At 59.0% G+C, this 15,092-nt stretch overlaps 6 protein-coding genes across 6 annotated transcripts; 3 read left to right on the forward strand and 3 right to left on the reverse strand.

Annotated features, from left to right (window-relative positions):
• Nucleotides 1-290: 290 nt before the first annotated feature.
• Nucleotides 291-978, reverse strand: UV8b_05748 (uncharacterized protein; the record flags this gene model as incomplete). The annotated part of the gene is made up of 3 exons (XM_043143245.1): nt 291-652; nt 735-895; nt 956-978. The coding sequence occupies 3 exons, from the start codon at nt 976-978 to the stop codon at nt 291-293; spliced, it is 546 nt and encodes a 181-aa protein (XP_042999178.1).
• A 1,189-nt stretch (nt 979-2,167) lies between these two features.
• On the reverse strand, nt 2,168-5,930 carry UV8b_05749 (uncharacterized protein; the record flags this gene model as incomplete). Its single annotated transcript, XM_043143246.1, has 4 exons — nt 2,168-2,278; nt 2,334-2,606; nt 2,765-5,277; nt 5,360-5,930. The coding sequence occupies 4 exons, from the start codon at nt 5,928-5,930 to the stop codon at nt 2,168-2,170; spliced, it is 3,468 nt and encodes a 1,155-aa protein (XP_042999179.1).
• An 854-nt stretch (nt 5,931-6,784) lies between these two features.
• Nucleotides 6,785-8,338, reverse strand: UV8b_05750 (uncharacterized protein; the record flags this gene model as incomplete). The annotated part of the gene is made up of 1 exon (XM_043143247.1): nt 6,785-8,338. The coding sequence occupies one exon, from the start codon at nt 8,336-8,338 to the stop codon at nt 6,785-6,787; it is 1,554 nt and encodes a 517-aa protein (XP_042999180.1).
• A 2,022-nt stretch (nt 8,339-10,360) lies between these two features.
• Nucleotides 10,361-11,078, forward strand: UV8b_05751 (uncharacterized protein; the record flags this gene model as incomplete). The annotated part of the gene is made up of 2 exons (XM_043143248.1): nt 10,361-10,561; nt 10,668-11,078. The coding sequence occupies 2 exons, from the start codon at nt 10,361-10,363 to the stop codon at nt 11,076-11,078; spliced, it is 612 nt and encodes a 203-aa protein (XP_042999181.1).
• Nucleotides 11,079-11,551: 473 nt separating this feature from the next.
• UV8b_05752 (uncharacterized protein) lies at nt 11,552-12,406 on the forward strand (the record flags this gene model as incomplete). Its single annotated transcript, XM_043143249.1, has 5 exons — nt 11,552-11,601; nt 11,682-11,709; nt 12,063-12,125; nt 12,188-12,281; nt 12,351-12,406. 5 exons carry the CDS (start codon nt 11,552-11,554, stop codon nt 12,404-12,406), a joined length of 291 nt encoding a protein of 96 aa, XP_042999182.1.
• Nucleotides 12,407-13,111: 705 nt separating this feature from the next.
• On the forward strand, nt 13,112-14,570 carry UV8b_05753 (uncharacterized protein; the record flags this gene model as incomplete). Its single annotated transcript, XM_043143250.1, has 2 exons — nt 13,112-13,208; nt 13,336-14,570. 2 exons carry the CDS (start codon nt 13,112-13,114, stop codon nt 14,568-14,570), a joined length of 1,332 nt encoding a protein of 443 aa, XP_042999183.1.
• Between the last annotated feature and the right edge of the window lie 522 nt (nt 14,571-15,092).

A 15,092-nucleotide genomic window follows, 5' to 3' on the forward strand; every position in this document is an offset into this window, starting at 1 on the left:
TGCACAATAGCAGCCGAGAGGTCATGTGGGCGGGCAAACAACTTCGCCGGCACGAAAACGCGGCATCGTCGTTGGTGGCCATTAGACTGCTAATGGGGTGTTGTGGCATTTGGTGCATCCATCTGCTCCCTCTTGCACTTCTACTCTCCGTCTATGCATGATGAAACAAGAATCTGCTAAAAAAAAAAAAAAACCTGCTGCGACGGCGCGGATGTCGTCCTACACTCGCGGGAAAAGCATCAAGGGTCTGCATACATCATCTCCGCTCAAATATGCCAAAGCCCACGACTCTACTGGCTGTGGCCTTTGGACTGGCTGTTGACCCAGCTGAGGTAGCTGTTCCATCCGATGGAGACAACGTTGGCAAACAAGACGCGGTGCTGAAGCGGCAGAAAGGTAAAGTTGATGGTCTGAACAAAGGGCCACACCAGCCAGTTTGTCTTGAGGGCGGACCACCACGTCGTCTCCAGACGCTCCTTTGCGCTCGCTCCCTCCATGGTGGCCATGCTGCCGAGGAAGGCACCAATCATGACGGGGGCAAACAAGGCCTGGTCGCAGGCAACACGGGCGAGCGTCTCTACCCGTGGGTGTCTGAACGTGACGTTGCGGGCCAGGAATCGGAACCATGTCGTGGCGACCGGGCCGAAGAAGCCTTGACGCCGAATCAGCGCCAGCAGCACAAGAGCCACGACGGCTTGACGAGAGTCTCGGTGGCACAAACGGGCAATACTTACATCCTCCGTACAAGGCCATGCGGCCGGTCCGGGTCAAGTCGTGGCGCTTGAGACCCTTGCTTTCGACCAGCTGCTGCGCGGTAATGTCTCCAGCCGCGAAGAGTACCGCAGTGGTGACGCTCTGTGTGAGGAGGGGACGGGCAGCCAACCTGGCATTGTACCTTTTTCAAACGGATCATCAGCCTTCTCTCGTCCTCCCAAGGGGAGCCGACAAGACTCACCAACGCAGCAGCGAAACAACCATTTTGCACAAGAGACTGGCAGCAAAGGAGTGGGAAGCAAAACAGGGACCAAACAGATGCGCAAACGCCTTCTGGAACCCGACGCTTTCGCAGTGGTCCAGAATGGTGGGAAAAATAATAAATAAATAAAAAGGATAAATAAAAGAGTGAGAGCCAGGCAGAGAGAGGCTAAAGGCAGCTAGCAGCGACGTAACGAATCAATGGGTCCTCGTCGAGGTGTCAAATCGACGCCGATTCAATCCCCAATGTGTACCGACGACGAAAACGCAGCGCTGACGCAGAAAAGAGAGCGTGATGAGGAGCAGTAATGTGGAAAAGGCAAGCACAAGATGTGAGATTAATCATTAGAGGTGACTCGGGTGAGCGCCGCCCCTGCTAACATCGGTACATACAAAGGGGGGTCTGCGTTGCAAGGTGGGACTGCTGACCCTGGCTGCTGTCCTGGGGCTGAATCTCGCCAAAATACGGAGTACGGATACATGCACGCAGGGCCGGCAGAGCAAGCGCTTGGACGAAAGGGCTGGGGCATTCCGGAAACCAAGCGACCGCCGCGTCTTTAAAGTCTGGTGCCTGCTGCGGATCCGCCATCCCTTCAATGTCGCCTGCGCATCCCATCCCATCTCACCGTGCCGAGAATCGACGAGCGCGCAAAGCGGTCACGTCCGGCGGCAGTCGATGGCGGCTGGGATGGCAAGGCTGCAGGGCCCAACGCGTTGCCCTCGGACGCGTTTCGAGCCACAGTAGGATGGAAGACGAGCGATATCCGACAGGCGCAATCACTGTGCAGTTACCGGAACAAATCCGATTCGACGGACCGTGCTGTCGTTGGTTGAAGAGGAAGGGTCCTGCCGCTGACGACGTAGCAGGCAGGCTTCAACTTCTATCGTGCTATGTACTACAGCGACGCAACATGCAGCATCGAGTCGACGCAAAGAGGCCGATGATGGCCTTAACGTTCAGTCACGGCACACGGCAGCTAAGTGATCAGTGGCTGGTCATGACGGGTTGCTGCACACCAACATCACTGTGCTCTTGCATCCAAGGAAAGAAAGTAGTCGGATCACCTTGCGGTCTCATGCAACGTAATAGTAGTCGGATTGCCTCATAGTCTCATGCAACGTAAAAGTAGTCGGATTCCCTCACGGTCTTATGCCACGTACGCAGTCGGATTGCTTCAGTCATGCAACTTGCTCACACTTCCGTCTCGATGCCCGGCTGCTTGTTATGATGGTCAAAATAACCACTCACGCTCTCCTCCACCTTTCCAATCCTGTGCTTCATCCATCTCGCCGTGCGCGGAATCTGTCCCTGTCAGCGTTCGGGCGCACCCGGGGGGGGGGCCACTCGTGAAACATACCTTCCATTGCATCAGACCTCGATGCTGCCTGTGCAGCGCCTTGTCCCTCTTCTTGTAGTCGCGAAGCTGATCGAGAAGGTTCTGCTGGTGACCCGCGCTGCCGTCGGGAACGTCTTGCCCCTCGTCCGAGCTGTCGCTGTCGCTGGATGCCTCTTCGTCCACGGTTCCCGCCTCCTTGTCGACCTGGCCCAGCGCATCTCTGCATGCGTCAATCACTTCAACCACGTCCCTGGTGTGTGGGTTCCGGCTCGCCCATCTCGAGTGCGCGCGTCCCTTGCAACCGTGTGTTAGCTCAAGACATGTAATTCAGCGTGACCTCGACAACCTCTTTGTCTGCCCGTCGCTGATGCCCCCCCCCCCCCCCCCCCCCCCCCCCCCCCCCCCCGGCTGATGGCCCCCAGCTGATATCCCGCTGATGCCGCGCTGCTTACCATGCCTGCCCAAAACGTAACCCTGACCTGGAGCGTGCCGACTCTCTCGCCGCACGCGTCGGTGCAGTTGGCGGTGGCCTTCTGGTAGTTTCCCCTCCAGATCGGCAGCTGCAGGTGCTGCTCTTCCTCGTCGCCAATGTTCATCAGCCAAAAGACGCAAAAGGCGGCTACTTTTCCGCCCAGCAGCCCCTTGTCGCGAAACTCAATGGCCAGGCAGCTGCTGTATCGCTTCTTGACGGCCAGGTGAAGACTCTGCTCCTTTTTGGCCGTCCATTCCCCCCCGCCCCCGGGGTGCGCCGGGTACAGCTTGCCCACGCAAATGTCGGTCTTGAGCTTCAGCTTGCAGGACTGCAGCTCGCTCGGGCAGTCCGGGCTGACGGCGGTGGGGTGCACGTCCACCGTGCCGTACTGCCAGCCTAGCAGGTTCCGGGGAGCTCGCAGCCTCACGCTGCGCCATACCAGCGACAGCCGGATCCTGCCGCGGCCGATGCCGCCGCTCAGGGGGTAAAACCCCATGACCTGGGACCTGTCCCTGAACACGTCGGCCAGGGCCAGGTGCACGATGCCGAGCAACGGGTCGTCCTCGTGGAGCCTGGCGTCGCGGACGGACACGAAAACCTCGCATTCCCTCCAGTCGCGGACGAAGCGCTCGCATCCCGCGTTGAAAAAGGGCTTCGAGTTTTGCGGCTTTGTCCTCGTCCTGAACGTCTTGCTGTGGTTGACGATGACGGTGCAGTACGAGCTGGGGAGCCCGTCGCCCTGCTCCTCCTCGTCGCTCTCCTCGTCGTCGTACCCGTCGTCCTGCTGCCGCTTGTTCAGGCGCTCCACCCCGAGCCCGGTCACGTTGTGGATCTGGATGCTGAGCAGGCCGCTCGGGTAGTCGTCGGGCGGCGGCGCCGAGATGATCATGGCGTCCGTTTCGGCCTTCATCTCCTGGATGATCTGCTGCTGCAGCTCCTCTTCGTCGCGAGCCTTGACGTCTCCCTTGACCATGAACTCGCGCAGCTTCCGCTCGCACGCCTCGTCCACCTTGTTCTTGAGCTGGTCCATGGATCGAACCTTGGGATCGTGGGTCTGCCGGTCAAACTGACACTGCTGGATGCGCGTCTTGGGGAAGTAGCCCACGGCCCACTCGAGCGTTCCCGGCATGCCGTCGCCCGCCTTGAGGGCCCGGAACCCGTCGGTCCGATCCCGCATGCGACCCCTGGACTCTTTGCTTCGCATCAGCTCCTCGAGGCCGACCTCGATCCGCCCCAGGTCGTCGTCGGCGGTGAAGCGGTCCGAGTCCCACAGCTGGATGCGCAGCCGCTCGTCGACGTTGACCTCTTCCGGGGTGACGAGGACAAAGCACGTCTCGTCCCAGCAGGGCTCCATCTCCGTCCTGAGGATGCGCGTGCTCCAGAGCACCTTGCCGAACTTGGCCCACCCGACCGACACGTACGGGTCGGAGCTGCCGCTCCTGAGCAGGGGTATGGCGCTGTCGCCCATCTTGAAGTCGTAGCCCCGCTTGATGCGCACCATCAGGGCGCCGACCGAGACCGTGTCCTTTTTGAAGTCGTCGCCGGCCAGCATGTCCTTCAAGTCCAGGGTCAGGCTCTTTGGCGCCACGTACTCGGCCACGGCGGCGTCGATGGCGCTCTGCACAAAGTTGCTGATCAGGGGGAGGTCCATGATGTTGAGGCCGCGGCGGCTCAGAGACACGCACCGCACGTCGACCTTGGGCTGCCCCATGAAGCTCGCGGTGCACAGCGAGAAGAACGGAGGGTCCGGGCAGAGCTGCAGCCGCATCCTCACGGTGCCGATGATGCCCAGGAGATCGACCCAGACCGGGATCTTGATATTCCCGGGCAGGTAAAAGGCCAGGTAGAGGTGCATGTCCTTTGTCCTGTCCCTGAGGCTTCGCGAGCTCGAACGGGCCCGATAGGCAAACGCCACCTCCATGTTGACGAAATCGCCCTCCTCGCCTTCCATTCCCTCGACGACTCGGTCCAGTTTCGAGACGCTGGCAGAGTCTCCGTCTCCGGGCGGCGGCGGCGTCGTCGTCGTCGTCGTCGTCGTCGTCGCCGACGTTGGCGTTTTGGCCAAAGACGCGGGGTCCTTGCGAGACATGAGCTTCCCGTCTGCGGTGACGGACTTGCTTGCGGCAGCAGTGGGCAGCCACTGGATGCCGAGGATGCGGACGGGCTCGCTTCCCTGGCCAATGTCCTCGACGCTGACCATGCGGACCAGCTTTGGGAGAGAGGCTTGCATCACGTCTTCCAGGGTGTCTGACAGGCTTGCAAAGAGATCCGGGTTGACCAGCGGCCACACCGCCCCCAGAAGCGAGTTGAGCCAAATGGTGGTTTCCGTCTTGCGGCCACCGGCGTCCTTGGCCAGCTGCCGGCGGTGGGCATCCCAGATCTCGTCCTGGAAGATGCTGCCGATTTTGCGCCCGGTGTACTGCCGCACGCCGGCCCACGAGCGCGACGCCGGCAAGTCCAAAGGTGTGGCCTCGGCTGTTGATGGTCGCCACGCTGTGACGCAGGACGTCCAAGTCGGGAAGCGGAAACCGGCTCTGCAACACGTCGTGTTCTCTTTGCAGGTCAAGCGTCTCACCCTCGGCGTTGTCGTCTGCATGTTGCCTGATGCTCGTCGCGGCAGCTGTTCGCTTGTCGGCCTTGAAGGCGGGATGTGAAAAGACGGTTTCTTTCAGAGCCTCGTCCGTGTAGTCTTGAATAGTCACGGGCAGGTGTGTGACGGGATCCGTGACTAGCCGCTCGGCTCTTTCTTTCTTCCTAGCCTTGAGATCCCTGCGTCTCTGTTTGATGTCGGTTGACGTGGGATCAACCTGCGAGGTGTCCTCAAAGGCTTCCGGTGGCGCAGCAGCCGTTTCTTCTCCACGGCCGTGCACATCATCATCATCATCAACATCATCATCTTGGGCCCCGCAGTCGCTCGGCCGTTCCTCAGCACGAGTTTCTGAAGAATCTGGCCCGTTTCCACCGGCTTGCTGGCCAGCATCGGGTTGTGCGAGCGTCGCGTCATCGTGCGGATCCGTTTTCAGTGACTCGGCCTGTCTAGCAGCTTTTTCTTCCCGATATCTAGAGATGGTAGGGACGGGTCTGCGGGCACTGTAGGGCGCCTGATACCTTCGCAAATCTTCATGGTCGTCCATGGGAGGAGGCATGGCCGCGGGAGCGCCGACGTGACAGGTTCGGGATCATGGGAGTCAGCCTGAAAGGAGAGCAGCGACGGTTGCAGAAATCTCTGCTCGCAAGAGAAGATGTCAGAAAGATACGAAACGAAATCAACAGTCGGCGGTCAATGGTCCAAGGGGGGGCAGCACTCGCTCAAGGTTTGCTAGCACAGCCCAGCAGACGACGTTGAAAAGAGTCCGAGTACGTCTGACGCAACTTCGACTTTACGTCATGGGCCGAATCCCTGGCAAGAGCGTGCCAATGCCAAGCCATGGCCTTGACAGGCATCTCGTGCGTGACTGGAAATTGAGACGAGTCTGCAAGGCTCGTTTTCCTCCTTTTCATCTGGCAGGTCAAGTTGCATGTTGTTCACGAATGGGTTTCTAGCGTGCAGTCTTTGATTCTCTCGCAGCCCGTTGGGGTCGGCAACCGCTAACCCTAGCCTCCAGGTACCTGCCCATCCATCTACAAGGCAAGTGCGTCGGTCAAACGTCGTCACAGCAGGGAAACCGTTAGAATCAATCTGGTGTTCGGGCGACAAATCTTTCGCCCCAATTTTCGAAAAAGATGCCCAAATATCAAAAAGAAAATTCGCACGACAGAGACAGGATTCGAACCTGCGCGGCCGAAGCCATGAGATTTCTAGTCTCACTCATTAACCACTCTGACACTCTGCCTTGTGATTTGTGGGGTTGGTGCCGCACTAATCGCACTATGTGCCAGGATCATGACCATCACCCGGCTTCTGCCGTCGGGTTTCCAACAAAACCAAATACCTCACGTCAGCGCGGATTATGTGAACATGTCTATTAGACTCGACTGCAAACTCCATTAAATACAGTCACTATGGCGTGGCACGTCTGATCAAAGCTGCGCTTCCTACATCTCGAGGAACGATGCGACACGGAAACGGCTTTGGATGACTTGTCAACCCGTTGGTCAGTTCCACCGTGGGGACGATTTCGTTGCCGTTCTCGTCCTTGGCCCTTTCAATGTTTAGCTTGCTGAGCATCGCGGCCACCGCTATCCAGACACTGGCCTCGGCGAGGTGCTGCCCAACACAAGCCCTTCGGCCGTAGCCAAAGTGACCGGTCGGATACGGCTCTCCCAGGCCGCCCAGCTCCACCGGCGCGAACCGATCCGGGTTGAAGCTGTCGGGATCCGTGTACGTCTCCTCGTCGTGGGTCATGGCTCTGGCGTTGGCAAAAACAAAGGAGCCCGCGGGGATGCGGAACCCTTTGTAGACATCGTCCTCCAAGGACCTGTGGGGGACCCCCAATGGGGATACGGGGCACCATCTAAAGGTCTCCTGCACAATGTAGTCGATGTACCTCAGCTTGGGCCTGTCGTCGAAAGTAGGCAACCTGTCGCGGCCGACCACCCCGTCCAGCACAGACTGAGCTTTGGCTTGCACGTCGGGGTGCAGGAGCATGTTTAGGATCACCACCGTCAGGGTGGCCCATGTGGTGTCCTGGCCCGCGGCAAAGACGGCGCCAGCGGCTCCCTTGATGTCTTCGTAAGACAGCTCCGGCTCTTCTCCGCCGTCGATTTGCAGCTGCCTCTGGTCAAGCATGTCCTGCATCAGGCAGCGACGGGTCCCTCCGGACGACAGCACCGCGTCAAACGGCTTGTCGTGCAGGTCGCGTATGGCCCACTTCCAGGCCCTGGCGAACTTGAGGGAGCGGTCGTGAAACCACGGGGGGAGGTGCTGGAGAAACGGGAAGAAATCCACCAGGGTCCCCGCAGGGGCGCCGCCGTGGGCCAGTGCGTAGCTGGCATCGGCAGCGACCTGCACAAGGGGGTCGTCGTCCCGTTCGACCGCGATGCCAAAGCCTATCGCCAAGACGACGGCGGTTGCGAACCGCCGGATGGCATTATCCCACAATCCCGGGTCGTCCAGGATCCCCTTGAGCATCACACGGGCTTCTCTCTCTTGAAGAGTGCGATACCGGGCAATGTTGCTCTTCTGAAAACTCCGCTGCAGGATCCGGCGATGCATCCTAAACGTCGGGCCGCAGCGCAGAAAGGTTAGGGTTTTGCGCCACCCCATGATTTCAAACAAGACAAATCTTGGCCTGTCGCAGTAGTTGGCGCCCCTCTTGTCCAGCAGATCCGCGGCGGCCTGCACCGAGTTCAGGACGATGATCGGCTGGCCCAGGACCTTGAACGACAAGACATCGGAGCCGTATGCGCGAGACCACTCCATGTAGGCATATTCGGGGTTATCGGCGGGAATAATCCTCAAATGCCCGAGGAGCGGTTCGCCGGGTGGCCCGGGGGGCAGTGGGAGATGGTCGTCATGTCCTCCTCGGTTTGACAGCACTGTCCAGCTGATGATGACCACCAACGCCACCGTCACAGCAACCAGCACCGGCGTGGAGGAGATGGAGAGGGCCATGTGTGGTGCCCCCTTTCCCCCCCCGGTAAGCCTTCGCCTCGGGGTTACTCTACTTCCCTGCTGCCAAAGGTCAGTCAATGTTGATTGGGCCGGCTTGTTTGGACGCTGCAAGTGTGGCCTCGCTTGTACTAGCAAGGTACAAAAGCTGCCCAAACCCAAATCGACAATCTGCAGACGGAGAAAGAGGTTACTGCTTGACAAGCCAATGGATGACCGCTCGACGGGAAGTGGTCGCAAGTGGGGAGCAGCAGGGCACCCCTTGTTCCCGCCGACCGGATTTGAGATGTAGTGAAGGGTGGGGATTTGTTTGCTGCTGCTGAACAGAATAAAGATGGATGGGAATGTGCTGGTGTTGCTGGTGTTTGGTTGTTGCTGTTGGCGGGATTGACGGGGCAGCGCCCGCAAAAGCTGAAGCAGGGCACTTTGGCAGACGCCAGGTTCGCCGAGTACCCGTCTGGTATGTACTTTGGGTACTTGCCAAGGTACCTCGCCTCCCTGGAACCTGGACTTTTGCCCCGAGCCATCGTCGATTGCATCGTCGATTGCGTCGTGACCTGACTTTGCGTTTGACGACCTAGAAAAAGAGGCACTGGCAGCTATACGCAGCTACTCATCACTTTGAGCCCCGGGGTATTGCTTCACATGAACCACATCGCAGGCTGTAATGCAGACTGTGGACGGTCTTTTGCACCTCGCACACGCGGCAGCTTCAAGAAGCGCAGACGCACGCAACGACGACGGAACAGCCCTCGCGACGCTTGTCGCTGACCATCACAGTCCTGGGAGTCCCAGTCCCTCCTCCATGTCGGACCCTGGATGGAGCAGCCCCCTCTGATGCATCGAAAGCCTAAGCCACCTCCACGCCACCAACCACGATGCTGGCAAATGGGCGCCTCTCGAGCATTGTCACGACGTCTAAATTTGGAAAACCGGCTGACGCGGCTGACAGTAGCCATCAGTTACTTGGCGCCTGCAGGACCAGAGCTCTTACCGTTGTGGGCTGCCACATGTCACCGTGCGGTGTTGGGAGTGGTTGTTTTTCTACGCGATCACGACGGACAATTGGCACGAAATATTGCACCCATGCGGCTGCAATAACTGTTATATCAGCAACGAAAAAAAAGCCGGTCCTCTATTTTCGGAAGCCAATGCACTTGGTGATGACTACCCGGCTCTTTTGACGAGGTTTGGGCCGGCTCTGTCAAAGGCCTCGAGCACCCCTTCTGGTCCCGAGATTCGGCTGCAAAGGGGATTGCAGAGTGACCCCATGGCTGCTACGGCTGTGCCTGATATATCTCCCCTCTTCTAGCTAGCCCAGATGGTCGTCATCATCTTCTTCACTTGCTAGCATCATTGTCCTGCTGCGTTTCACACCAATTTCAACGGAGCATCACCAGGCTACCACCAGGTAGGCAGCTCCCTTTTGTGCCTGACGGATTTTTGATGATACTGCAATAGAGCCTGTCGCTGGTCGCATCTGGTCGTTGTACCCTTTCTGCAGTCTTGGAGCCTTTTTGAGGATATCGCTGGCAGGCTGTTCAGGCTAATGGCTGTGAATTTCATATCGTGTCTTTGGTCCATCCATCTCGGGGGGGCCTGCTGGGAGTGGCTCTCGAACGCACGGGTTATATCATCCTCTTAATGGAAAAGCCTATCAATCTCCGTCCGACAGCACCTCCCCGCCCTCATTCGCATCGTGCCTAGTCGTCAAAGACGGTCGCATCCACCACATTGGCTCGGAGCAAGATGACGATGTGATGTTGGCCAAGGAATCAGGCGCCGCTGTCGAGGACCTCTACGGGCGCACTGTCCTCCCTGGCTTCATCGACGGCCACGTACACCTGCTTTTGGCAGGACGGGCCCTCACCAAAGATCCCCTCGCTCGCTGCCGAAATCTTCAAAACATCAAGATTCGGATCAAGAAATACGCCGTCGCAAATTCGGGTGACTCGAAAATCTTTTGCGCGGGCTGGACGCAGTCCATGACACCCGACGGCGCCCCTCGTCGAGCTGGGGGACGACATGGGAGGCCTGCGAGGAATGCGCGTGGCCGCCTACTGGCTCATGAAGCCAAACGGCTCGCTGGAGACTGTGCTCGCGCAGGTTGACCGTGCGGCAGAGCTGGCCAAACAATACAACTCAAAACTCACTCCGGACCGCCGCCTCGTTGGCGTCAAGGTCATCTGCGACGGCACCATCGACGCCTGCACTGCTTCTATCACCGTACTTGAGTGGGGAGAAGAGAAGCCAGAGTCCCTCTGGCCGGAGCACCATCTTCACTCGCTCGTCGCGAGCGCACGCACTCGGCCTGCAAGTCCCGTCCACTCAGACCCGGCTCTCCTCCGCGCATGGCCTCGCCTGGTTGGTGAAGCGCGGCGCGAGCGAGCGTTTGTTTGCCTATCGCGAGTTTGCTGACGAAGGTGCGCCTCTGGCCCTGGGTTCCGACGCCTCGACTGCTCCGCACCATCCCCTGCACAACCTGTACGTCGCCACAGCAAGACGTTCAATCAGCGAGCCTGAGCTGCAAACCGCCGTGAATCCCGAATTTGCTCTCACCGTCTCTCAAGCCGTTGCAGGGGCTACCCACGGAGCTGCCCACTCGACTTTTGCGGATCAGTGGACGGGAAGCTTGACGGCGGGGCTGAAGGCGGATTTTGTGGTTTGTGACGTGATTGTCGCGCCAGAAGAGATGGCAAAGGGCGTGGCGACGGAGACGTGGTTCGAGGGTAAGACGGTATAGCATATCCAGCGTGATTTGAGCTGGCCCTGGTGGTTCAGAACGCAAAGGGGTCCAGTCGACGTGGCTAGCTTAGTGCTTGGCCGTAGTAGGCACTAAGCGCATGCATGAGCTGGGTGCTGCCGCCTTGATAAACCAGGTGCACAAGACAAACCTTTTTCTCCTTTCCTTGTTGGCTGGCAGATGATGATTCCACTCGCTTCCATTGGCAATGCCTACTGTTGCGGCCTGGTTCAAGTTGGGAGGTTTTGGTTGCGTCTCCAGGAGATGGCTTTTGGTTGGTCCGTGTTTCATGTAGCTTCCGGCAGTCAAGTCAGGACCGGAAAAAACATTCCCCCCCACCTCGAAATTTCCCACCGCTGCAACGCAACCCGTTCAAGCTCCAAGCATCATCATCCGACCTTCTCGCCAACACAGCCTGTCGCGATCCACGCTCATCACCCGCTAAAGGACTTTGGATCCCCTCCTCACCCACAATGACTGGCCGTGGCGGTGGCGGCGGTCGCCGCGTCTTGCTCCCTCCCATGTATGCGCCTATTGCCTGCTCCATTCAAGTTGCCCCGCCCTCCATGCCTGATGCCGGAGCAGTAACGCTAACCTGTGCAGTAACATGATCTTTAAGCTCCTTCAGTCAGTAAGTTGCATTCAATCTTACGACTTTTGCACGATGGCGACGATTGCCCCTTGTCCGACCACGAGTGGCTGCCGAGGTTGCTGGACAAGCGAGTGGCGGTTGTGCAGAGAGCAGGGGCCGGCCTCGCATGGTGTCGAGCGATAAAAGATCTTCCGGGTCGCTTGATGACGGCAATCGACGGCCGGGACTCGACCTGCTCCCTTTCGCCTGGCTCGCACATCTGTACCGGCTTCTCTGGTCGCAGCTTTCAACCATGCGAGTGTAGCGGACCTTGTTCTCTCCATTCGCCGGTGCGAGAGTCACCTTTGCCCGCACGTCGAAACGCTTCCGTGGGCGATGCTGACCTTTTGCAGAACGCCATTGTCAGTGTCTGGTTGTATGAGCAACTTTCCATTCGCATCGAGGGCAAGATTCGGGTAAGTTTGAGCAGAGCGACGACTGCAGGAAAGGAGTACCAAGTTTTGACCCGCTTTGCCAGGGATTCGACGAGTTCATGAACTTGGTCATCGACGATGCTGTGGAAGTATCCCAGGTTACAAAAACCAACGACAAGGAGACGAGAAGACCGCTCGGTGCGTCCTGAGCCAGCACGACCCCTTTTGACGCCTTGGCTGTATGCGAAGAGCTGACAATCTCCCCAGGACAAATCCTGCTAAAGGGCGACAATGTGTCGTTGATTCAGAATTTGTCAAGCTGATTGCCATGACGGCCAATTTCCGCCTCAGTCGAAGGGTGGATAGTTTGTCAAAGGCTCGTCACGCTCGACCCTGTTCGTATGGACGACGGTGTTGCGCCTGGAAATGCATTCTGATGTGGTGATGCTCGGGTGGGCGGCGTTATTGTCATTCTCCAGAAACAGGACTCTGGGGTCGTTCTTCGAAGCGAGATGTATGATTGTTTCGGCAATATGGGCCGATTTACGCTGGACCCATGGAGATGCGAGACGGCAAATAAACACTTGCGAGTGATTGTTGGTTCACCAGATCTTGTCACCTTGTGCATCAACCGGTGGTGGTGGCGTCAAGAGGAGGGTTAGTTGCGATGCCCCAAGAATAGCCCAGGTGCTGTCGATGCTGAAGGGAACATGATGTCAGCCATGCAAATGCACTCGCACCCGGGGCGTCCATTGTAAAATCCCAACTGAAGTCTAGGACGAGGCATGTGCCAGGCATTGCAAAAGCGTCGAGGGACCAGACACCAGACACATCAAGAGACCCGGCCCCACCGTCCAGGGTAGCTGCTCAGCTATCGGGCCAGGTCACTCCTGCTTATCCATCAAAGTTGACCGACCATTCATCACTTCTTTTTACCCAGCGATGCGGGTTCGCGCAACTTCCCATGACCAAGTCGGCCACCCCAGCACTGCAACGACCACGCAAGAGCATGCACATTGCGCGCTGAGATGCGCGAGTTTATGGACCATGTCCACGGCGCGTTTTACGAGGCTACTGGCTGGAGGCAGGACAATTCCTACGCCGCGCTGAACGGCACCCCCAACGGTACGTCCTGGTGATCGACCGTGTTGCACCCCCCCCAAAGCTCTCCCTCCCAGAAAGGCAGACAAAAAAACTCTTCCCATCCGCAGCCAGGCCCATGCTGACCGTGGTACCCCGCGGGCCCCATCAGCGCTGCTGAATTTCCAGACTCCTCGGGGCCTCCGGCTCACGCTGTCGTCGCTCGCCAGCCCCAACTTTGCGACGTCGTACCAGCTCGGCCTGATCGGCCTGGTCGATGGCTCGATATCATACCTGTTCTCCTCGGTGCCCCTGCGCCTCCACCTGACTCCCCAGTCTGCAACGCTCTCCCTCCCCGAACTGCTGCGGTCGTACCGACCCTTGACGCCCCTATCACCGCCGGACGAGCCGGCCACCCGGGCTCTGGCCGACGGCGTGCGAGCCCGACAGCCCAGCCTTTTCTACGGCAGGCTGTACCTTCCCCAGTCGCAGCTGGAAGCGCTGGTCGTCAAGAGACTGTCGCCAGCGCTGCAACTCCAGCTCAGCGCCGTCTCGGCAAGGCACCTCCGAAACGGAGGCACTATCCTGGGACTCGCGCAGTACGACGTCGGGAGATGCGCCTTTGAGGGACTGGCCTCCTCGGACGGCGGGCTCCTCGGCTTGAGGGGCATCTACAACTTTGGGGGCGATGCCAAGGCCGCAGTCGTGGCGTCGGCGGCGGCGGCGTCGGATGGCGGCGGCGGCGGCGGCGGCGGACCCGGCGAGAGAGAGCGCGTATACGGTCGCTTCAGCACCGGCGCAGAGATATACTACGGCACGCTGAACAAGTCCGGCGGCATCAGCCTGGGAACCAGGTTCGCGACACTGCCCGCCCACAACGGGACCCCGCTCTCGGCAACACTCACCATGACGCCGCTCATGGGAAACATAGCTGCTACCTATGCCGTCGTGGCCGGGAAGCGCTGCAGCTTGGCGACCCGCATGGAATTCAACATCTTCAGCTACGAGAGCGCCTGGGCGGTGGGCATGGAACTCTGGCGGAAGCCGCTGCGACGGCTGGACCCGCGCGGCGAGGATGCGGGTGTGTGGAGGCCGTCGCGTGAGAGGAGTTTCCAGGCCAAGCTCGAGTGGAGATTGGATGAGCAGAAACCGGAACCGCCGCCGCCGCCGCCGCCGACTGTGAAGCAGCCTCACGCCGAGCAAGTCCTGGCCCTGGGTAGGTCGGAAGCGGATGGTGAAGAGTATGTCGGGGTGTTGAAGGCTCGTCTGGACCAGAATCTTCGAATCGGCATTCTCTGGGAAGGAAGAGTCAAGTCGTTACTGTTCAGTCTGGGAAGCGGCATCGATCTGAGGAAGCTAGACAAGCCGTTTCGAACACTTGGGCTGGAGATTCAATTCTCGGGATGATGAGCCCATGGCGACAAGTGCAAGCACGGACGGCAAGGGATCTACCGGCGTCAAGCTCCGAGGTGTATACACGAGTAGTTTGCAGATGCAGGAGTCGCTAGGTGCTACGGCATTGCTAGCCGTGAGGTGCCCTTCCAGCTCTAACCAAAAGCCGGTGACGACGCATTTCAGACCGGACGGGCCATATCTGTGCAGTGGCGAGGGGTATAGACGGCGAGGGGGATGTCAGTTTGTCACAATTGCGTGTCACGTCGCACTAACGGAGCAGTCTGCAAGGAACAAGGGATGGAAGCGTCAAGCTCCTAGAGCGGAGACAGTACCGGAGGACTCGGCAGACGCGGAAAGATGTCGTAGGTGTTGCCTGTTGCAAGAATGGCCGCAAGAGGGTTTGGCAAGTCGCCATCCGTCACCAAGTACTCGTCACGTCGAGTCTCAACCGACGACGTGAAGCTTCTGCAACTACTTGCGCATCCACCAAGCCTGGTGCTGGACATGTACAGGACGAAGCGTCGTCGGCATTAC

This window comes from Ustilaginoidea virens, chromosome 4, assembly GCF_000687475.1.
Source record: "Ustilaginoidea virens chromosome 4, complete sequence".
Taxonomy (NCBI): Eukaryota; Fungi; Ascomycota; class Sordariomycetes; order Hypocreales; family Clavicipitaceae; genus Ustilaginoidea; species Ustilaginoidea virens.